This window comes from Dermacentor silvarum, chromosome 2 (genome assembly GCF_013339745.2).
Source record: "Dermacentor silvarum isolate Dsil-2018 chromosome 2, BIME_Dsil_1.4, whole genome shotgun sequence".
NCBI lineage: Eukaryota > Metazoa > Arthropoda > Arachnida > Ixodida > Ixodidae > Dermacentor > Dermacentor silvarum.
This window is the reverse complement of record NC_051155.1, coordinates 30,730,397-30,755,010: the sequence shown is the minus strand read 5'-3', so window position 1 is coordinate 30,755,010 and position 24,614 is coordinate 30,730,397. Positions and strand designations below refer to the sequence as shown.

At 48.1% G+C, this 24,614-nt stretch overlaps 1 protein-coding gene across 3 annotated transcripts in view; it reads right to left on the bottom strand.

Annotated features, from left to right (window-relative positions):
• The window catches only part of LOC119441403 (leucine-rich repeat and calponin homology domain-containing protein), a 118,749-nt gene that overhangs the window by 19,845 nt on the left and 74,290 nt on the right, over positions 1-24,614 (bottom strand). For all 3 annotated transcript variants that reach the window (XM_037706026.2, XM_037706027.2, XM_037706028.2), the window contains 2 exons: positions 22,325-22,462; positions 12,341-12,418 (listed from right to left, as the gene is read on the bottom strand). In XM_037706026.2, coding sequence (XP_037561954.1) covers positions 12,341-12,418; positions 22,325-22,462 — 216 coding nt within the window. The remainder of the gene's footprint in view (positions 1-12,340; positions 12,419-22,324; positions 22,463-24,614) is intronic.

Sequence of the window (24,614 nt, the reverse complement as noted above, 5' to 3'; positions counted from 1 at the left end):
GCTTGATTTTGATTTTGTGGAGCGCCACTGGAACTCGGGCAGCAGAATTTCATTCCACGTTTTTTCAGACAAGGTTAAACATACACATTCAGAGGGGTACATTTTGTAATGAATTCCCTTCCCTCAATGACATCCCTTTCATATAATCCACTGTGCCAAGTGACCTATCCTAGTGATAATGATCCAACAGTGGCATGTGAGCCAATGACAATGGAAGAAAAGAAGTGTTACAAAATCTGGCTCCTGGAAGCTTTCAATTGCCACCCAGTTTTTCCATGAATTAAAATTATGAGCCACCCACATTGCGGAAAGCTGTTTACACTGGCACCAATGTGACAGAAATTATGGCCATCCTAAAGACAGTGCGAGCTATATGAAAAGAGGGGCACATTGGGACTAGGATGACACAGGGGTGCACCAACACTTGGAATAGACTGAACAGGTGGCTGGTTCTGATGTCACATTTTACCACTCATACCGAGTACATCACAGATTAATTTCAAAATATGTCAGCATGAAACTTAAATGGTATTTGAATATGCTAAGTGAGGACATGCTTCATGTATGTACAGTCAGCAATTACACTAAGAAAATTGAGCGCAAGATCTTCAGTGCAAGATCTTCAGTGCACTCTACATTCATGCAGTGAGCAATCAGAAGAACACGTGAGAAGAACCCACAGCTTCTTTCACTTTACAATGTCCTCACCTAAGAGGTTTGCGAGCATGCTGTCACACAGTGACAGAGCAGAAGGTGCCAAAGGCCACATGCTCTGATCATCACGTGTTGCTCACTGCTCATTAATCACAAGGAAGGACAATGCTAACAAACAGAATGCCATTCACATTAGCAACTCAACTACACTGTGCTTCTCACTGTTGCTCACAAGCTAAAAATAACACACAGGTGCTTCAGCCAAGCATGCAATCAGCACAAAGTGTACTACTACTTCCATGCCAGCTTTACAGTGTAATACACAACTTACTCTTCGGACTTTATTTTTAAAACTCCTGACCAGGGTTCTCCTTATGGTGGGCGGTGAGGGAAATGCTGGCCACCGCTCCGGTTGACCCCCCCTTTTGGGGGGGTCTCCGCAATTAGAACAATCAATTTAACCAAAGTGTCAAAAAAATGTTTTTTTCTTCTAATTCTCAGGTGCCTTATTATCATATGGAGAAATATTATAAAGAAATCTAAAGCAGAAGTTCAGAAAATGGTCTTTCTTTTAAAACAATGCCACCATTTTGGCATTGTTGTAAAGAGGAGAGATCAGAGCTTCAAAAAAGCCCCAGCGGCGCATTTTGCCGTGCAAAACTAAAAGCAAAAGAAGAAAGCGAAATGAGAAAGAAACTGGAGTTGCAAATCGATACTGCTGCCACATGTGCACGGGAAGTGCTCCTATTGGTTGACGCAGATTTTAATGGCTGGCGTGTGTTGGGTGGGGGCGTGTGTTGGCGTGTGAATGGCAGTGATCTGTGGAGATTGTGGTAGGCCGTGTTGCTGGCTCACGTTCCTTTCATTAATGCGTCCGATATGCAAGATTGTTGACTGTACCATGCAAAATGGAAGAACGGTTATAATGAAAAAAAAAGGGGGAAAAAAAAAAAGCTTATTTGTGTGTGCACTCCACCCCTGTCAGATGTCCAACCCTCAAACATTTCTGGGGAGAACCCTGCTCAAGATTACAAGAAGGGTAACAGAAGAGAGAGAGGCGGTTGAGCAACAAAAGGAATATGCACAATGAAAAAAATAAAAAATAAGTGAATTATTACATATTTGATTGCAACAAAAAATAACGTGAAAGCAGTGCAGTAATAAATTGCACTGCAATGACAGCAAAAACCAAGCCCATGAAATGAGTGACAAAGCTCAACATGTGTAATGTGGTAAGGTTGAACAAGTGCGAGATATAATGCAAGTGCAACACATAAAGAGTAGCTATTTGTGAGAGTGACTGAAGCAACATGTAGGCGATTCCAGTCATGGCATATAAATTGCCATACAATATTATAACAAACAGCAGAAAAATCAAAGAGCAGTTCAGCTTAGCGAAAATTCGTCAAGTAAAATTATGCTGGACAATCGTTGAAGACCAGTTACCGTATTTATTCGAATCTAGGCTGATAGCTTTTTCAAATGATCATATACGAAACTCTAGGGTCGGCTTAGATTCGAGGATTTTCAAAAACGTGCCAGTTTTTAACTGAAACTGATAAATATGGTGCACAGTTAGTGCCATCTAGAAAAGTCAGTATCACAGCCACTATAGCTGCGCCAGTAGCCAACTGAAGTACACGAGGAACGTCGCCATTTTGACCTGTGTCGTATTGGTAGTATTGGTATGGTGTATCATGGGCGCGCAGCGTGGCATTATCGTAATCGCACCAAACAGGCGATGCCACTATAGTGCCGCTTTCTAACGAATACTGTATTTAATCGAATCTAACGCACACTTTTACCACGACCCTTAAACTGCATTGCCACATAGCCGTCGGCATTTCAATATGGCCGCCTCGCACGCGCGTCGAGCCTAGCTACTCTCAAGCCTACCTACCGTAGCTTCCTCCATGTGCTGCAGTACACGTGCTTTGGCAATAGCCTACTGTCTGTCTTCATGTTCTCTGCGTCTGCTCTATCAGCATGAAGTACCGAGTTCATCAAGATGCCGCATTTAAAAGGAAAGTGATCATGTGTGCGGAAACGGACGGAAATCGAGCCGCATCATGGGCGTTCGGAGAATCCGAAACTTGCGTTTGGGACAGGTGCAAACAGAAGGAGAGGATTTTCGCCAGCAAAGCAATGCTATGCGTAGCAATGTGGAATGATTTCAGTGGATCGAAGCAGGACGTAATCTGCGACGATCCACTTCGGCGATACGATCGCCTTCGCCCTATCTTGAAAGCAATCTGCGACGGGGAAAGTCCGCCGCGTGCCGTGTTTTTGCCGCTTGTAGGTCGCGTTGAAGCGAGAGGCTTCGTCACTCCAGCGTTTTGACAGTTGGTTTCCGCGGTCAACGAGCGAGATGTGTTCATGTTTGCTTGTGCGCGCGTGACACCGTGCTTGTTCGTTTATTTAGTAAGCGAATGTTTGCCCTATCTTGAAAGCAATCTGCGACGGGGAAAGTCCGCCGCGTGCCGTGTTTTTGCTGCTTGTAGGTCGCGTTGAAGCGAGAGGCTTCGTCACTCCAGCGTTTTGACAGTTGGTTTCCGCGGTCAACGAGCGAGATGTGTTCATGTTTGCTTGTGCGCGCGTGACACCATGCTTGTTCATTTATTTAGTAAGCGAATGTTTGCCCTACCTTGAAAGCAATCTGTGACGGGGAAAGTCCACCGCGTGCCGTGTTTTTGCTGCTTGTAGGTCGCGTTGAAGCGAGAGGCTTCGTCACTCCAGCGTTTTGACAGTTGGTTTCCGCGGTCAACGAGCGAGATGTGTTCATGTTTGCTTGTGCGCGCGTGACACCATGCTTGTTCAGTTATTTAGTAAGCGAATGTTTGCCCTACCTTGAAAGCAATCTGTGACGGGGAAAGTCCACCGCGTGCCGTGTTTTTGCTGCTTGTAGGTCGCGTTGAAGCGAGAGGCTTCGTCACTCCAGCGTTTTGACAGTTGGTTTCCGCGGTCAACGAGCGAGATGTGTTCATGTTTGCTTGTGCGCGCGTGACACCATGCTTGTTCATTTATTTAGTAAGCGAATGTTTGCCCTACCTTGAAAGCAATCTGTGACGGGGAAAGTCCACCGCGTGCCGTGTTTTTGCTGCTTGTAGGTCGCGTTGAAGCGAGAGGCTTCGTCACTCCAGCGTTTTGACAGTTGGTTTCCGCGGTCAACGAGCGAGATGTGTTCATGTTTGCTTGTGCGCGCGTGACACCATGCTTGTTCATTTATTTAGTAAGCGAATGTTTGCCCTACCTTGAAAGCAATCTGTGACGGGGAAAGTCCACCGCGTGCCGTGTTTTTGCTGCTTGTAGGTCGCGTTGAAGCGAGAGGCTTCGTCACTCCAGCGTTTTGACAGTTGGTTTCCGCGGTCAACGAGCGAGATGTGTTCATGTTTGCTTGTGCGCGCGTGACACCATGCTTGTTCATTTATTTAGTAAGCGAATGTTTGCCCTACCTTGAAAGCAATCTGTGACGGGGAAAGTCCACCGCGTGCCGTGTTTTTGCTGCTTGTAGGTCGCGTTGAAGCGAGAGGCTTCGTCACTCCAGCGTTTTGACAGTTGGTTTCCGCGGTCAACGAGCGAGATGTGTTCATGTTTGCTTGTGCGCGCGTGACACCATGCTTGTTCATTTATTTAGTAAGCGAATGTTTGCCCTACCTTGAAAGCAATCTGTGACGGGGAAAGTCCACCGCGTGCCGTGTTTTTGCTGCTTGTAGGTCGCGTTGAAGCGAGAGGCTTCGTCACTCCAGCTTTTTGACAGTTGGTTTCCGCGGTCAACGAGCGAGATGTGTTCATGTTTGCTTGTGCGCGCGTGACACCGTGCTTGTTCGTTTATTTAGTAAGCGAATGTTTGCCCTATCTTGAAAGCAATCTGCGACGGGGAAAGTCCGCCGCGTGCCGTGTTTTTGCCGCTTGTAGGTCACGTTGAAGCGAGAGGCTTCGTCACTCCAGCTTTTTGACAGTTGGTTTCCGCGGTCAACGAGCGAGATGTGTTCATGTTTGCTTGTGCGCGCGTGACACCATGCTTGTTCAGTTTATTTAGTAAGCGAATGTTTGCCCTACTTGAAAGCAATCTGTGACGGGGAAAGTCCAGCCGCGTGCCGTGTTTTTGCGCTTGTAGGTCGCGTTGAAGCGAGAGGCTTCGTCACTCCAGCGTTTTGACAGTTGGTTTCCGCGGTCAACGAGCGAGATGTGTTCATGTTTGCTATGTGCGCTGCGTGACACCGTGCTTGTTCGTTTATTTAGTAAGCGAATGTTTGCCCTATCTTGAAAGCAATCTGCGACGGGGAAAGTCCGCCGCGTGCCGTGTTTTTGCCGCTTGTAGGTCGCGTTGAAGCGAGAGGCTTCGTCACTCCAGCGTTTTGACAGTTGGTTTCCGCGGTCAACGAGCGAGATGTGTTCATGTTTGCTTGTGCGCGCGCGCGTGACACCATGCTTGTTCATTTATTTAGTAAGCGAATGTTTGCCCTACCTTGAAAGCAATCTGTGACGGGGAAAGTCCACCGCGTGCCGTGTTTTTGCTGCTTGTAGGTCGCGTTGAAGCGAGAAGCTTTGTCACTCCAGCGTTTTGACAGTTGGTTTCCGCGGTCAACGAGCGAGATGTGTTCATGTTTGCTTGTGCGCGCGTGACACCGTGCTTGTTCATTTATTTAGTAAGCGAATGTTTGCCCTATTCTCTTCTTTATGTTAGGTGCCGTGTTTTCATTGAATAACTCACCGCTGACTAGCAATGGCACTGACTCCGCCTTTGTAATCCTAGCCAGTGTCTTGGAAGCTCAGAAAGCATAGCGCATTGCATAATGCCGGATTCCGAAAGTCAGCTTCGCTTCAATACAGCAGTGTTATGCAGTCAAGCATACGTTAAGTATTGCGGTGAAGCATAGTAGGAGTGGGAAGGGGGCATTGTCACGGGACACTCTATGTATTCCTTAATTATACATGCGTGCACGCGCCGTCTCCTATCCCAGTACGTGCACTGATACGCCTAATAAGTGTACTGGCAGGCTTTCAGACCTATTTCCGACGAGCCAGTGGCTATTTGAGCCCTTGGGGGCAGTAACAGACATGCATTCATTTTTTTTCTGACTGCCCAACTTTCTGGACGTTTACGTGGCCCCTAGTGAGCTCGCAAAACCAGATGTTGACTGTATTTGAATTGTTTTGTGTCGCAGGCATTCTGGTGACACTGAATGGTGACGAAATGAATTGTCGCCCCCAGAAACTGCTCCTTGGGTAATAGGAGCACATCTCGAAGGCATTGCTTTTGTATACTGCAAACACCGGAAGTGATCCCGGTTACTTTGGTTTGTTGGGCACATATTCTCGGCAGCGATGTAATGATTTGCTTGCGCGATTAAAATGTTAAACATTTTGATATCGCTGCTTTCACCTACACTAGAAGCATCTCCGACCGTCAGACTGCACAACATGCAACAGAAGGATGGTGGCTTGAAAGGTGTTCGAGGGCCCCTTTAAAAGTGTGCAGTACACTTCCAATGGCGCTAGGCCACACGTGTTGTCATAGATAGACGAAGTTACTTAACGCAATAGGATTGGCAGTGATAGCTGTGAATGCAGCATGCGACGACTCGTGAGGAGACTTGCTGGTATCGAAATAGGAAATTGACTGCGTGCTGGCGTTTTCACGTGACACAGAAAGTTGAGCTCTGCAGAGAAGCTGCTGTGGAGGGCAGCTACTGCACTTGATTGCACGCGCCTCATTCCTTTTCTTGTTTACACAAGATCTATTGCCCGAAAAACATATACGATCGCAGTTTGTCAATGTAATGAATGTTGGTGCTGAAAGAAGGTGTTTTCTGGGACTGTATCAACCAGTAAAGAAGAAGCGTAACTTAATAGGTCATTTTTTGTGTTCTCAATCATGAATGTTGGTGCTCGGAAATCATATGTAACAGGATCATATCAATGAGGTTCTACTGTATTCGATGAAATACTATGTTGTTCAGTACTCCCATCGATTCAAGTTCCAGTATTCAGAAGTTTCGAAGTACAGTCGAACCCACTTGTAACAATATTCAAGTGCCACGAAAATCCCACTGTTATAACGATCATTGTTCTAACCGCGTTGCATGAAAAAAATCAAAATAGGGGGATGGCAGAGCTGTTGTGAGAAAACTATAATGGAGGGGAGGCCAGTGCCCCTCCCCACCTTCTTCCATCCGACTGCTGATTGTGCTGACTCGTTTAACTGTTTAACTCCTCTTCCTGTGCACTCCGATAGCGTGTAACATGCCACAACTGTTGGCATTCAAGAATGGCACTGCTATAACAACTCTAAAGCGGGGTCACGGGCGGCAAGTGACATGCGGTCTCTGCCTTGGCATCGCTTTGGTGGCCTCAAAAGGGCTCTTTAAAAAATGTGGTGTTGTGCGAATATTCGAATTTTCGAATAGTAGTTTCGAATATTACGCTATTTGATATCCGCTTCGAGAGCAGTTGTAATATTCGTGCTGTTCGATGTGTTGGCAAACAGTCGCAAGTTTGTTTACTGTCTAATAATCAGATCCGCTGGCAGCCGTAACCACCACTTCGGCAATGCTAGGCCTAGCTACTTCGACATTCGCTACCAAGTTTCTTGCTGTTCAATGCCGTGTTTTTAATTGAAACAGCTCACCGCTGTTGGCGAACTGAAATCGCGCTGACTCTGCCTTTGTGATCCTTGCCAATGGCTTCGAAGCTCGGAATGCACAGCGCATTGTGTAATGCCAGTTCCCGAAAGTCAGCTTCGCCTCAGCATGGTTGTGTTATGCGGTGAAGCATACCAAGAGTGGGAAGGGGCAATTGTTACGGGACACGGTATGTATTCACCTGCCGTCTCCTATCTCAGTACGAGCACCAATATGCCTAATAAGTGTACTGGCAAGTCTTTAAACCTATTTCAGACGTGCCTGTGGTGATTTGAGCCCTTCGGAGCAGTAAAAGGCATGCATTTATGTTTTCGGACTATCCGATTTTTCGGACGTTGACTATATTAATTGTAGTAATTTCATGAACTCTGTTTAACAATGGGCAAAAGAAACCGAGCAATGATCTCCAGAAATGCAGGTATATGCCGGCGTCACCTTTGACAATCTTGGTGCCCTGGTTACCAGCACTCTTTTCTCCCCACCGACACTAAGTCCGACACTAAGTTAGAAAAACCAGTTTCGGACCTTTAAAAATTTCTCATAACCTTCATAATTGCTCAGAAACTTATTTGCAAGAAAATAAACACTGCTTCAAAACATTTAAACCATAATAATCCAAGAAAACGATGAGTAAATGACATCAACAGTCTCAAATGTATTCCAATAAATAAGTCACACTTGAATTAATTGTGGTCTCATTCTCCTAAATTAGTGCACTTAATCATTGCACATAGCCAACAATTATCTTGCATGCCACTTTGTGGCCAAGATTTTTGAACAGAAACTGTTCGATATTCGATTAGAAAATATTCGGCCAAAATCACTATTCGCTTCGAACTCAAAATCCACTATTCGCACATCCCTAAAAAAATGCGAGAAGGTTGCCGCGGCAGCCTCTCAGCTTGAGAAATCCAGAGGAAATGTTGGGGCGAGATTGCCACAAGCATCAGGCTTGCACAAGAAAACCCCACGTCCATCAGCTTTGCTTGCTTTACGCGAAGCTTCCCGACATCCTTCTCTCGCGAAGGTCCCTCGCAAAAATGAAGCCCCGGAGGGACTGAATCATCTGCAGGGCCTCCTGTGAGGACAATGTTGAGGCAGCCCACCCTACCGCGTCATCGCTGCTGCCATCACCGTCACTATCCGATGCAAGTACGTTCGTGACGATCGCCACATTGGTTAGAACTTAGAAGCACTTCGTTTCCAAATCTATAGCAACGTGCTTTCTATTCACTGGCAACGCCGCGCATTGCCGATGATCCGCAGGCAGATCAGCCATCTTCATTCCGGCGGCGAGTCAAACGAGGCTGCGAAACCACGTGGACTGGACAGACTTATACCGGTGTCACACAGTAAACTTTTGATCGCGATCAAGCCCGATCCGGACCGAAATTCTCGACTACGATTGGCTCCCTGCGCAGCTTGCGCAAAACCAATCACAACCGACAAATTCGATCCGGATCAGGCTTGATCGCGATCAAGTGCGCCGTGCGACACCCGTACTAATCCATCAGCAGACCTGCGCAGCATAAGCCGTATGAGCGGCCAGCAAGCAATTGCGGCCAGTGCTATCAGCGCAGTTGGCGCGGTCCATTCGTGTTTCGGAGTGTGGTGCAGCGTAAAGCTGTGGCCGCAGCCCATTCGTGTTCGGAGGGATGAAAGGGCGACGGGAGAGAGGCGCGCGGTGGCATGCAGCGGCTCGAGTTTCTTTTTTTCTTTTCAAGGATTTCGCATTCGATTCTCTTTTGGCACCGACACCCAGTAGCTAGACTTCATCGTTATAACTGATAATGTGGCACAGGGCATCGTAGTAAGTGGGTTATTTCACAATAGAAAACATACAAAAGTTGAGGGTGCAGCAGCTTCTCATTGTTATAACCGACATATTGTTAAAAGCGGTATCGTTATAAGTGGGTTCAACTGTATTCGGCACAAAGAATTCTAAATATAAAAACATGTACAGTAGAACCCCGCTGATACATTTTTCACGGGACCGTAAAAACAAAAACAAAAAAACGTAAGAGCCGGGAAACAGGAAAAATTGAGAAATGGGAGTAGTGTTCAACTGCACAGAATATTATTTTAATTCTTACGTGTGAAAAATGTTGTAGTTTCGCCCGACAGCCGAAGTATCCATTGTGAAAGCAAATTATAGTATACAAAGTAAGAATAGTAGTTTTATCGTCCGTATAAACTGGTAAACATTCACTTATTAACTATATTAACAAGCACAGGCAAACATGAACACATCACACTCAATGAGCACGGACACGTGCTGTCAAACGCTGGCTTGAGGAATTTTAGCGCCGCTGCAGAAGCGAGCAAAGTGACCTTCATGCTTTTGTATATCGCTTCAACGCAAACTGAGCGCCGAGAACACACAGCACGCACAAAGCTACGAGCCGCCGACACACCGACACTGCCTAGACTCTGCCCCCACATAGATCGCTTTCAAGATACGGCCCACGCGCCGCGGTGCAGTACGCAGTTAAGAGCACAATGCTGCCCGCTATCCCTCCCCCTCGCCGGTGCCTCGAGCGCAACGAAAGAAGGTGTGCTTCCTCCCTGCTTTTCTTTCTTTTGCGCGCGAGATTTAGACACGGTCGTCGGCTCCCCTCGCACGCTTTCACTCGCACATACAGCATATGGCGCGCGGCGACGGCGTTATCACCCTTGGACTTTGTACGGAACATCTATGAGCCAAAACCAATTTTAGGGCCGCAACTCGACACCATCTTTAGATAGCAAATACGGATTACAAGGGCTATACTTTTGCTGGCGGAAAGCGAAAATACGTCTTAAGTGTCGTCCCCGGCACTTTGGGCGGCCAATGCCATCGTCAAGCAACCAAGCCAAGCGACATGAAAAGTCAAAATGCCCGCTCGGGCCGGTGCGGGGTGGCAGTTCGCAACGTATGATGCGGGAATGGTCCCACAGTTACGACATATCGTAAAAACCCGCATATAATACAAGGTTTTTTTTCTAAATTTTACCATGTAAAATTTCTGCCTCATATTATATGCAGATCCCAAAGTTTTCAGCGTAAAATTTCCAGTTTCGGGTTCGTTTTTGCTCACTGCTATCATCATCAAGACTCGTAGCAGAGTATGCGTCATCTTGCGGTGGCGTCGGTAGGCTGCTGCTGCTGCTTTCAACGGGCGCCAGTTTGACCACGCTAAGAATCGGTACGTTCGCTAGTCTATCTAGCACGATGTCGGGACCGTGAAAGTAGTACCCAGCTGCCTTTAAAAGGAACGTTATTTTAGCTGCCGAGGCCATCGAAAATTGCGCCGCAGGGCGGCACTTCGGCGTCACCGAGGGCAGCGTTCACGGCTCGGATGACATACCAGTTGAAAAGTTGCAACGGCAGCAGATAAGAGCATTTGGCGTTGGCAACACTGTCACTTGGGTGGCAGTGGCTCCCTCGCCATCCCTCTCAACTCCCTCGTAGCTCCCCCCACCTTCGACTGGCTCCGTGCGCGCCCGCCGCCGCTCCCGCCGGCGCGGCGCCAACTTAGCCCTATCCCTGAAGTTTTGTTTTCTGCCGTTGTCGGGAAGTTGGCCGAGACGTCGGCTCGTACAAGCGTGTTCCGGCGTGACGGTTAGCACCGCTATTTGAGAGTGAAATTGCCGCCGCGCGTTTTTTTTTTTCTCCGCGTGGCGTTGAGGGGTCTATCCTAAGCTTTTGCTCTATGGCGGTGTCGAAGCAATGCCGGTTGGAGGCGCCGCCGCGTGATTTGGAGTGCTGCTGAGGGCATTGTCGGTGCGCCGTATGTTGAAATTAACCGTCGCAAATGCTTTTGCGTTCGACTTACTGGGCGTTTTCGCCTATAGCAATACACATAACTTTGACGGGACCACAGCGTCAGTTCAAATTAAGCGTGTTCGAATTGACGAGATTAGATTGTAAATGCTTTCTGTGGGTTTTCCTTGCTCGCATTATATGCGGGTGAAAACTTTTTTTGCATTATCGCTATCCCCAAATAACACCTTGTATTATATGCGGGTCCGTATTATACGCGGGTTTTTACGGTAACAGCGGCGTTTCCAATGCATTGGGTTCTATGGGAGCTGTGCCGGGACCGGTCGAACACGACGTAACAGCCGGGAAAACGCAGCACCCGGGAACGTAACAGTGGGGTTCTACTGTACAACCAACAGTTTCAGTTTCGGCACTTTTTTAGCCACTTGTGGAATAAAGTCACTTGTTTTCTGGTGAATTCACATATTTTGATCCCGATTATTCAGACATTTTGGCGGACCCCGTCGAGGTCGAATTATTGGTTGGTGATGTATAGATAACGGGGAGTTAGATTTATTAAGCCACTTTAGTCATGCGTGCTATACGCACTTGCAGACCCTTGCAGCCACACACGTATTACGCACTTGCTACTTCTGGTGCACTTTGGTGCAAAATCATGTTTGTTTTTAATAAGGATGACGCAGGAAACCTCATTTGGTGCAATTTGGCACATTAGGTGCAAGAATGGGGGCACCGGCAATACGTTTCCTGGGTATTATGTTTTTTTCTTGTGATCCCCTGGAAAATGTATTGGAGGGGTTCTGCTGTACTAGGAAATTGGCACCTGTCTTCGTCTCCTTGTGTGTTTTCAGATTCTGTCACACACTGGTCAAAATAATACTGTGTGACGTTTCCTATAAAATTTATGGCTCATTGAAACACATCAGAGTTCTGAGGTGCTACTTGGATGGCCTTGAAACAAATGAGGTATGCCGAAGCATGGTCTCGGACAAAAGCGAACAGTTGCAAGTCACTGCAGTTGGCAACAAAAAGGCCTAGAAAGAAATGCCGTTCTGTGTGACAGAAAATGATCTTTTTTTCCATGCACATTTTAAAATCTAAATGCAGAGGCCACCTGGAGGCTTACACAGTGCAGTGAAAAGCTTTTGAACCATGCTTCTGCACAATGATGCCATGACCGTGCAGCATGTTGTAGAGCAAGCAGTGCCACCTTGCAGATGCCATTCTACCAATCTAATCTGAGGCAACATGAATGGGAGGAGATGTAAACTTCACTCACCTCAGGCACTCCTAGCTGGCGGCAAGCATTGAGGAAGTTTTCCACATTGCGTCGACACTTGGCCAGGGTCAGCTTGGGCTGCCAAGAATAAAAGGGAGAAAAAGGGTTGTCAGGAACACCAGTCAACTCTCGTCAGGAGACTGCCCTCGACAAACATGACGTGAAGAGCCATACAGCTTTTCATGACAAACCTTTTTTGCTGATGGCACACTGAAAGATTAATTCATAATTACTCTTTGTGCTTCTGAACTCGCTTTACAACTGTGAATCAACGGATAACTGTTCACTTTACAACAAAAAGCAGGGCCCCTTAACGGCCAGACAATGGGGCTTTGTCGTTATGCAAGCTAAACCATCACAGTGAACACTGCAGCCACCATAAAGCCCTATATTAAATTAAAAACTGCATATTTGAGCTGTATATGTCACAAACTACCTCTTCTGTAATTATCAGGGGCTTATTCATCATGAAACTGCTTCAAATCAAATATATAACGAGCCGCGGCAGCGGCAAGCAAGCATTAAAACAAACCGAAATTCTAGCGAGTGCTGTTCCCGTGCCGTCTAACCAATTGGCGTCATCTTGGTCTAGTTTAGTGTGCAAATTCCTGTGATATTTTTTGCTACCATTAGCACCAGCGACAGCGGTGTGGTCGAAGCATGATTCGCCAATGATGGGTGCCTTGCCTAAGAAACCCATGTGAGGTATTCTGCCTTAAACTTGACAACCAGCACACACAGCTCCTGTTGCGGAACGCCGGCAACTCGTTCACGTCTCCAGAAAAGACAGAGCCGTGATACACTCAACGAAGCCTTTAATGGCGAGAGACGAACACAAAAGGTCTTATGATGATGATAGCGGTGCGCGCACTTCTTGGCGCCAGGCGCGGAGGCAGCAGCCCACGTTCCATTCTTTCTTCGTTGTCTGCTGCTAATCTCCGACATCCTCTGGGGCCTCAAATGTGGTAACATCTAGTTCTAGACGATGTAGCTTCTGCACTGGCCTCTTGAAGACTTTGCCTCCCTGTAATCGAATTAAACAGGCGCGCAAAAATCCGTCGGTGCCTCGGTACACCTCTTGAACCCGGGATAGAGGCCAGAATAACTTGGGCGTGTTGGGAATGTCGACTGTTACGATGTCGCCGACCTTTAAATTTCTTGAGTGATGCGTGGGTGAGCGATGAGCCGTTCCGACCAACCGTTCCCACCAGCCTCCCCACCATGGGGCCACTTCTACGATGAACTTCCACTGAATTCTTTGGTTCGCAATGTAAGCCTGGAAGTCGTCTTGTCGTAGTACTTTTCATATTTTTTTGTAGCTCCCGTGACGTTCTCATAAAGGTTAAGGCATTGTCGGAGTAAATGGTACTTGGGAGTCCCCTTCTTGCAATGAAACGCCGGAATGCCAACAGGAACGCCGGTGAAGACATATCCGAGACCAGTTCCAAATGCAATGCTCTTGTTACTGCACATGTGAAAAGTACGATGTACATTTTCCTGTCGGAGCTCTCGGATGACTTCGCATACAATGGTCCGGCAAAATCAAGTCCTGTAGTGTTGAAAGGTTTAGTCTTTTCGACCCGGCAGACTGGAAGCGGCAGGTACGGCGTCACAGTGGGTTTCATGCGAAAGCGGACGCATAGAAGGCATCGGTTGATTGCTTTCTTTGCCGCTTGTCGTGCTCTTGGGACCCAGAATCGTTCGCGCACGTTGTGTATTATCGCCGTTACTCCTCCATGCATGACTCGACGATGGGCATCCGCAAATACCAGCTCGGTGAAACCATGTCGACTTGGAAGTAGCAATGGATGCTTCACGTCTTGGCTGTGTGTGAGGTTCTGTAGTCTTCCTCCGACGCGTAGAAGCCAGTTCTCGTCGAGAAATGGGTGTAGTTGTGCTACCAATGATTTACTGGGCGGATCTTGCCTTTCCAGCAACCAACTCCTCTCCTCAGAAAATGATTCAGCTTGAACTTGCCGGATCCAATATCTCTCAGCAGCCAATATTTCTTCAGCAGAGATGACTCCAGCTTTTTTAATCTTGCACTTAATGTTCGAGACAAAGCGCTGCACCCATGCTGTGACACGGAGAAGCTTGTGCAGTGAACTAAACTTCGTGGCGTCTAGCAGTGGGGTTAACTGCAATGTGTTTCCTGTAGAGTGAAGCGTCGTAGGATTTGTCGCTGTCATCCCTAGGATGTCGTTGATTTGGGGCTCTGAATGCTTCACAGCTAGCCATTTTTCTGAGTCCTTACTCAGCCAAGCTGGTCCTTGCCACCAGTCTACCTCGGCAATCAGTGCGTTTAAGGAAACACCTCGGGTCAGTCTATCAGCAGGATTGGTTTCTCCTGGACAATGCTGCCAGCTACATTCCGAAGTAATAGACAGAATTTCTGTGATACGATTCTTCACAAAGACATCTAAAGTCGAAGGCGCTCGCTGTAACCAGCCAAGCACTATGGTTGCGTCAGTCCAAAGAAAACATTGCGCTCTTGGCATGAGATCTCCGCAGCTTTCCACTATATATTTTAACAGCCTGCCTCCTGTTAACGCACCCATTAGCTCTAGTCGCGGCAAGGATAGAGCTTTCAGTGGGGCGATCCTTGACTTGGCCACAATCAGAGTGCTAGCCACGCTCCCATTCACATCTTCTACACGAAGGTATGCACAAGCTCCGTACGCTTTTGTGCTTGCGTCGACGAAAACGTGTAGTTGAAGGTCACGCGGTTCTGTAACTCCACTCATGAGGTGACGGGGAGCATTGACTTTTGACAAATGAATCAATTCGTTTCTCCAGCCGTGCCATTTTTCCGCAATGTGATCAGGAAGATCTTCGTCCCAGTCAACCTTCGAAACCCATAACTTTGAAACAGCATTTTTCCTCGCACTACGTAGGGTGCGAGAAATCCTAATGGGTCGTAGATCCTCGACACTGTCTCGAGGACAAAACGCTTAGTGTCCTTTGCCTTCTCCAAGAAAGTAAAGATGTTCTCCGGGTTGTAGACGAAGGCGTCTGTTGCTTTGGACCAACCCATCCCTAGCACTCTCTCTTGATGTCCAACTTTCGCATAGGCTAGAGGGGTAAGAGTATCATTGGAGTCGAACAGTCGTTCTAGTTGCCTACAGCTTGAGCTTCCTTAAAGGCATGCCAGCATCATCCATCAGTTCTTTGGTGCACTTGTAAAGAGTCACCACTGCTTCTAAGTCATTCGCTCCAAATAAGAGGTCATCAACGTAGAAGGATTTCAGAAGTAGCTGCGCTACGGCTTTTTTCTCTGGATGAACTTGTGTCTTCAAGTGATGCTGTGTCGTAGCCGTAAGCATGAATGAACTTGCTGTAGATCCAAAGGGTACTCTGGTCATACGCCAAACCTCTACCGCTTCTTCCGTGAAAGGAACAGCAGGACTTTTGTCAAACCACAGGAATCTGAACAGGTCACGGTCCTCTTTTCGTATCTCCACTTGCAGGAACGCCTTCTCGATGTCTGCTGTCATAGGCACTAGGTACCATCTGAAGCGAAGGAGAACCTGCAGTAGGTCCGGGTTTAGGTTCGGGCCAGTTTCGAGGCAACTGTTCAAAGATCTCTCCCCTTTGGCATGAGAGGACGCATCAAAAACCATGCGGAGCTTGGTTGTGAGCGAGTCCTCACGAATAACCTCCCTGTGTGGCATGTAGTACGCAGGTATCGATCCCTTGTCAAGTACAACTTCAGCATGGCCGGAAACAATGTACTGACGAATCGCCGTATCGTATCTCTCAAGCAATCCTTCGGGCTTCGAGATGCGCTTAACCAGATTTCGTAAACGGTTGAGTGCGACGCTGTAATTGTCTTGTAGTAGCTCAATATCCGGTTCTTTACACGGCATGGCTACTTGGTACCGCTTTCCAATCTTTACAAGTTTAGGTTGGAAAACAGACAACCTGTCTGCGTGCCCATGAGTTGCTTCGTTTGGCGCAATTCCCATAGTATCCAACGACCAAAAGGACTCCAGTGTGCTTTGGTCTGACCCTTTAACTTCTTCAGCTTGCACTCGGAGGACGCAGATCATCACTTCGGATGTTCCGTTTATGAAGCTCGTTTTCATGGTAGGACCTTGCAGTGTCCAGCCGAGATTAGTCTTGACCGCGACCAATCCTTGCACTTCCGTGCTGCGTATGATGTCGCCGCTCAAGATGTTCCAAAGCTGATCAGATCCTATGAGTAGGCTAATGCCTTTCTCGTCACATCCTCGAGGCACACTTTGATCGTCCGCCAGGCGGTAACTTTGCTCGCGTAATTTGGCTGCGAATCAACACTCCATAGCCATGGCAGAGATGTCGTGGCAAATTACTGGCATGGTAATTCAATGATGTACTCGCTATCATCAAATTGACTACGTAGACGAACTTCGACGACACTGCATTTTCTCACACGAGAAGGAGCGTCTGACGCAAACGTGTTCACCGCTATGCATGTTTCTCTAATGATTTTTAGTCCCCATCGTGCCACCAGGTCTTCCTTAATGAACGTGCGTTGACTGCCTCCGTCGAAGATGCCTCTGATATAGAATGTCTCGTTGGAACCGACGATCCAAGAACGAAAAGTCTGTAAATTAATGGTCTCGTCAAGTTGACAGCTTGTAACGGCAGTCGACTGTGGACTCTCTGCCTTCATTGGCTTGGTAGCATCAAATACGACGTTATGTGGCTTCTCGCCCCTTGTCGCTCGAAAAGCTGGGTCGCACATCGTTGAAGCATGTCTGCCTTTGCAGGCCGCGTACACGAACTTCCGCCGGCACTCGTTTGCGCGGTGGCCTTTTATAGTACATCGGTAGCACCTCATAGCTTTAGCCAGCCGGTTCTTTTTCTCTGATATGGTCAAGGTAGCGCTGCAGACCTCGGTTGCATGTCTTGTAGATTTGCAAAAGAAACATTCGTTGCAGATTTGTTTTGATTCTTCCGATGCATGCAGGACTGATGACGATGGCACATGCTTTCTGTGGGACCCGCCGCTTTTGAAGGAGGATGTCGATGGAGCACACTGCTCTCTTGTTTCGAGCTCTATCTGTGTATATCGCAAGAGCTGCTTGAGTTTCTTGGAAGACGTGGTTGCCTCCCCTGAAGCAGAGGGTTCCGTGCCTTGTGCGTCATCCTGGAGACGGTTATGGCGGTGGAATGCCACGACGATTTCTTGTGGCAGATATTGAATCAGAAGGTCGTAGAGCATCGCCACAAAACTACTAGTTGGAACTTCTAGGACGTTGAGGCAGCGGACATTCAGCTGGACTCCATCGTACAGCCTGCGCAACTCCCTCGTATCCAATGGAGACGTCACGGGCTGCATTTCGCGGAGCGCTCTGAAGTGATGCTGTACAATCCGGCTCCTGTCCCCAAACCTCTGCTTTAGCAGATCGATGGCACTCTCATAACACGCTTGTCGTTGGTAGCCCGGCAATGGCAGCTGCTGCTTCCCCTACCAGGTAGTTGCGGAGGTAGTGGAATTTATCTGTCGTGCGCAGAGTTGTATTCGCGTGGACCGCGCCATTGAATTGCTCGCAAAACGACGTCCATTGACTCACGTCCCCATGGAAAGGCTTGATGGTCAGAGTTGGGAGACGAGGTCCGAAGCTCTGTGACGCAACTGTCATTGGGGCAGGTGGCGTATTGAGCGTCGTCGAGGGAGGAGTCAGCACCGTGCTGTCGACGTTGAGATCTTCCGAGTCGAGCCCGGAGGCGTGTCAGGGTCTCAAGCGTCTGGTCGTCATAATGCGCTGCGGACTCGTACTCTCTTTCAAGATCATCGACAGGAATCACGTCCTCAAGTTCGGCATTGATCTTCTGAAGCTCGTCACGGCTGGCGACGAGTTTGTCGATAACCTTGCTGAATGCCGTGCGGTCGTTGCAGCCGCTCTCCAGCGGCGTCGTCGCCTCATTAATGATTTTCGTGGATTGGGTTTGTCTAGCAGAGCGTTTCGCTTTCAGGCGGTCCATATTTTGTTACGATGGCGGATTACTTGCTCCTAAGGTAGCCGGTTCCGCGCGTTGCTTCCCTGGGTGCGGTTCCGATGAGGATCAGATTGCTCCGGCTTCAGTTTCTAAAATAAACTCGTCAGCGCCGCCGGTGCTCATTGTCCACGTCGTTGGGATCCGCTCGTTGTCCCGGGTTTCGGCACCATATGTTGCGGAACGCCGGCAACTCGTTCACGTCGCCAGAAAAGACAGAGCCGCGATACACTCAACGAAGCCTTTAATGGCGAGAGACGAACACAAAAGGTTTTATGATGATGATAGCGGTGCGCGCACTTCTTGGAGCCAGGCGCGGAGGCAGCAGCCCACGTTCCATTCTCTTTCTTCGTTGTCTGCTGCTAATCTCCGACAGCTCCATGAAAAATCGCAGTTTTTCAAATGCTTGTGCTATGAACCAACCCTGCAAATTTCAATGATACACCATGAAACAACAAAAGTTGTGTTTGGTAGCCTCCCCCTTTAAGGGGGGACGCGGCTTTCGGTACTAACTTTCTTGTTTCTTGGTGGATGTCAATGAAAATTGGTACATAGAATAAGAATGGCTCTATGATGCTTTCATAAAAATTTCAAAGCGGTACCATGAAAACTTTTTGCTAGACAAATTATTTCTTTCTTGAACCTCGTGGAGGGACTGGAGGATTTACGAAATCAAGTGAAAAGTTTGTTAAATACTGTATGCACAGCCAAATGTATGCAGAAGGGGATAGCGTTCTCGAAATAATTTTTTTTCAACACTAAAATTTGTAGTTTATGTTTTCTCAAGTCCCACTTCAGAGAGCACCCTTACATTGCAAACAAGGAACCCTACTACGAATTCTTAAAACACTAGGATAAAAAAAGAAGAGCGCTATCCCCTAAAGTACAGTTCAGTGAGTCTGACAAAACAAACGCAATCAAAATGTGTAAAGTAGTTACCAAGATATCTGCTCCACGAGCTGAGCAACATGCCAAAAAAACTGTACTGAGAAAACAAGGCTCAAAGTTGTCAAAATTTAATAGGCACCGGGGTTATAGTCCTTTGTGTCCTTTGCGATGCGGCATTGCTTGACCATCTGACCTGATGGTCTGATGAGCTTTTGCAGCTTTATTTTTCCGCATGGCATCCTTTTCGGCTGGTTTCCTGAACAGTTTCGCCAATACGCGCGGACGATGTTCCATCCGTGCTTGAGGTGCTCAGCTGCACGTCCGCGTCGCGCTGCATGCCACCGTCATTGTCACTGCTGAAGTCGCCGGAGCAAACTTTGTTTTAGAGATCGGTGGCTTCGACTTACGAGCACCAAATTGATGCGCAGTCTTGCGTTTCTTCTTGAACAATCGCCGGCCCATGATAACAGACGAGAGCTGTTCTCCAAGCTAAGAAGGGCCGAGCTTGACAACGTTTTTCGTTTCTCTAACAAGCGAGCGCCGGTCCGTTATCATGAGTGAGATACAATTTCTTTCTCTATGGAGATACGATCTCTAAACCACGCCGCGACGAGTTGAAAAGACGCGAAATCGGCTCCTCAGCGCCGTCAGCGCGGCGAGCAGACGACCTTTCCGCCGGTTGCTAAGGGCAACCGCCCGGGAGACCAATCCGGAGCCGCGTACAGTCACGTGGCGCACGCTGCCGATCAGAAACCGCCGCGAGACCTTGAAACTTTTGCTTGCTGTGCGCTTGCTCTTGCCTGGTGCAGCTGGCCGAGGCGCCAGATTTGAAGACGGAGAATCGCGCTATCCATAGAGACCAAGATGGCGGCGCTAGGTTACATGGTTGCGGAGATATCGCGGCTTGAAAAATTCCGTTTTTTCGCTATTTTCGAGAAACTCCTCGCCACCTTAGCTTCGATAAACATTTTTTACATCATTTCCGCGCGATGTTCCGTGATGAAATTTTGAAATAAAATAGAAAAGAAGTCATACAAACTGAAAATGTGATTTTCAAAAAATCGGTTTTTTGGCCAAATATCGCGATGCGAAAGCCGCGTCCCCCCTTAAGAAGGAAACAATCTAAAACTGCTTCTGTCATGCCAGTGAAAAGTACAGTGGAACCTCGATGATACAATCACGGCTAATACGAATTTCCGGATGATACGAATTTTTCTGCGGTCCCGGCCGAGCCCCATTACTTTGCAATGTGCTAGAAAACGGTTGTTACGAATCGATTTTTGACCCGCGTCGGTTGATACGAATAAAAGCCGCCCCACCGACGGCCGCAAAAGAGAACAGCGCGCAGTCACGCGCTTTCTCCCTTTCTCTTTTGGTGCGCAGGCGTGGACGCGACGCCGGACAGCGTGGAGGGCGCGAAGAGTTCAAAGCGGTGGCGCTTTTGTTGCTTTTGTGCTTTTCCTCCTTTTCCGCGTGCCATCGGGCAGAGTTGGCTGCCGTGCTTCGGGCCGCGTTCTTTTTTGCGCCATTTTGCCTAGTCGCAGCGAGCTATGTCTACCGAGATACGATCTCAGCTGATTCGCACGGCCGTACGCCGATGCGCGGGAGCCTCCGTTGGCGCGTCTTCCGTCGGCTGTGTTATCGGTGCCGATGGCACCGGGCGATTGTGGGTTTCGCTGCTGGAGTCACACGGTGCAAGATAGCGCGGCACGTTCAGTCGGGTGCTCCTCCGCTTCTCCCGCTAATCGCCGTATTTTTCTTGCCGTAGGAGCGCTTCCGTATTCCGAAGGCATGCTTCGTCCAAAGTTTATTCGCCAACGATTGACGATCCATCACTAACCTGGGAGTTCTCAGGAATCCGAATTCTGTGTGTCAAGTGAAGACGCCGGCGTGGTTTACGAAGCAGACAACTGCGGTTGCCATCTTGCCCCTGCCACAGCAGCAACCAATGGAGAGACGCCTTTCAGCACGGCAGCCAATCGGAGGCCCGCTTTTATCAGAGGGCCCATGTGACTACCTATCGCAGACCCGCGCTTCTTTGGTGTTTGTGCGTTTGTTACAAGTTGGCGACGACGGACGAATTGAGAAGCGGAACGGCGAAACTTTGAGCTTTCGAACGATACCAAGATGGCAGCGCTCGGTGGCGGGAAATACGAGATATGGCTCCGTGAACTGCGGTGATATTGTGCGATTTAAAGCTGTTTTCTCGCCCTGCGCACTGACGAATTAAACTTTTTCGGGCACTTTCAGTGCGTCTTCAGCCAAACCATTTTGATGCAGCGTAGATTAGGCGTTGCAGATACCCAAACGCGTGGTTTTCAAAAATCGATTTTCCTCGCGATTTTCGCGATCTGATCCCCGCGTCCCCCTTAATTAAGCTAGTTTTAATTGTGTTTCGATGATACGAATTTCGGCTAATACGAATATTTTTCGTGACCCCGTGAGATTCACATCATCGAGATTCCACTGTATTCCGAAGAGTGCAGAAGCCATCGCCAAATTCAACGAAGCTTGGAGCGAGTTGTCAGCATTTCCAGAAGTTGACGGGTCAGTGGTCGACAAATTTGTGCCTGCAGACGAAGGTGCCTCAACCACGGGAGAGCTTGAGAACGAGGAATTCATTACTGACAATGTGAATCAGCCCATGAGTGAACGGAACAGTGGGTACAAGAACTTGGATATTGCACCCACCTGCTCCAATGTCCTGCGTGTGATCGCCCTGTTTGGGCGTTCTGTGCAAATATAACACTTAACACTGTTACTTACTGGGTTTTTAAGAAACTAAAGCAAAGTTGCCTTCACTAATCGGGATGCAAGCTGCTGCTAAGGCAATGTTAGCATAAAGTTCTGTCGCTGCCTATCGGCAGCTGCAGAAAGCAGTCGTTCCGAGAAGATTGCCGCGTGTTCCAGAGGAGCGTGCAACGTGGTAGCAGACCCAGACCACTTCCCAAAAATTAGGCAAGCCATCTTATTGTGCAATTACACACTGATTAAAGGTCACAAAATAAAGTGTCACATAAAATCCAAAATAATCGAGTAGCCCTAAAGAAAGCCTCGGCAACTGCACTTGGTCTCAAACATTAGGTGTACAGCAGAAGAGGTGGTACATCTCACCGTGGCAGCAGAGGGCACGTGGATGGAGGCGACGGATCGTGGCTGCACTTGGTTGGCCAGGTGGCACAACACCACTCCGTCCACAAGCGATGGGCCAATTTCAGCTGGCAGTTGGACCTTCAGCCTACTCTCGATCACCTGCACAGCCAAACAGCAGCGCAGGCATTCAGCCAGTGCAGTGGGAGTAGCTACTGAGCCTTGGCACAACCCAGATTGTGCTCTTCCATTATAACTTGCAGACAGAGTACTTGCTGCCTGTATCCATCCCCTTTTTTACACCCTTTTCTCGAATGTTTCTAGAAAGTTCGGACCCAGCTAGCTCTTCACGTAGGACTGTAGTGCAACCGCTTGTATTATTTCTTACTTTGTAAACATAGATGACCCATGCCACATCACAAGTGCACCGAAAAGCGTTCGGCACTCCCGTGAATGCTGGCGGTTTCCACGAGGCGACGAAGTAGAATAGCCTTGTCTCATAAAGACTGACTACTGTGTGAAACATGTTCCAGCCAAGTAAAGACCATGCCTCACAACAATAGCAGTGTTGGAACAGGGAAAAAGCCTTTTGTAGCAAGAAGAATGTGCGTTTGTAGCAGCGATATTGGTTTTTGTAGCACACACTTTTGGATCGTTACATGAGGTGCAAAGAGAATTTAGTATGTCATGTCTATGCCACCTAAAATGCTATACGAAGCAAATACAGTTAAACCTCCATATAACGAACTTCAATAAATTATTAGAAATTCTCGATGTAACGAAGTATTTATTATTTGATAACTTCTTGTCCATAGAACACCATGCATTTGGAATCTCAATATAACGAAGTGTGTTTACATGCAATTTCAATACAGCAGAACCTCATTGACACGACCCCATTACGTACGATTTCCCGGCACCAGCATTCATGATCAAGAACATAAAAAGTGACCCAATACAGTTACGTTTATTTTACCGGTTTGTACGTTCCAGAAAAAGACAATCTTGTGATTCCTTTTTCGGCTGCTTGATCTCATGTAAACAAGAAGCGCGAGACGCGTGCGATCGCCCAGTAACCGCCCCCAGCATCTTCGTCCCCGGTACACTCGGCCGCCCATCTCATGTGAAAATGCTGGTGCTCACTAAGTTTCTTATTACGGCACCAGCAAATCTCTTTCTCGGTCGCCGCACACTGCATTCACAGCTATCGCCACCAGCACTACTGCGATAAGATAACCCTTATCTGTTTCAGAGTGCATGGGCCGTAGTGCCGTTGGAAGCATACTGCACACTTTCAATAGACGATAACCCAAACGTGCCACCGTTCCCTGCTGCAGGCAGCGCAAAGGGAGCGTCATGTATCACACTGGCGGCATCGTATTCTGGTGTTGCCCATCAGCTCGATTTCATTTATATTCCAGTCGCAGTCTTTACAACACTGTGCAATAGGAAAACAACAACGTCCCTCTTTGTCACTTGTGCCCTACCGGTTCCACGCACGTCCGCACTGAGGCCGAATTCGAGGAGTGCAAATGTAAGCTTGCCGAAGCTGTAAAAATGACAACGCGCACCCAGGGCCGCTCGAGCCCCACCAGCTCGGCATCTCGTGCTGCAACGCTTCGTGCATGCTTTCGCCTTAAAAACTAAACTTTGTTTGAGAGCCACAGATGACATCTGCATTTTTGTTTTGATGCCGTCGGAAATTACAAGGGTGTGGAGCGGGTGCAGGCACCACAGCGGTAGGGATAGTTGTGATGCAGGCTTGAAATTCAATGGAAAATTTCCGCGGTTGGCGGTGAGAATCCTGCTAAACGTTGTAGCGGCAGGAAGGGAGGCGAGATGATGCAATGGAAGTCAGGTGAAGTGCCTGATGTGCATCTTTAAAGCGTTGACTTGAATGTACGTGTTGATGGGGTTGTCATGCGCGGTGGCTATTGGTGCTGCTGTGGATGCACAGGCTGGAGAGTACGGAAGTTGGTCCTACCGGTCCCAGCCAATACACGCAAGCAGACCCAGGAACAGCGTGTTACAGAGTTGGAACATTGCTCTCACAGACACACCTCACGACTTTCCCGGAAGAAGTCGGAGGACATTAGTGATTATGGTTAGCTTGTCTTTTTCAGGTAGGAAACTTGAGGGTCTCAGGAGAAGTCACAACCTAATATCACTCCAAGAAACTGGTGTGTCTTCTCATAGTTGAGTGGCTATTCATTAATTCTGACGGCGTACGGCCTCATTGCCTTGTGCGTGAAAGCGACCATAGAGCACTTCTTGGTAGACACCTCCAGACCTTGTGTTTCAAGATAATGTGATG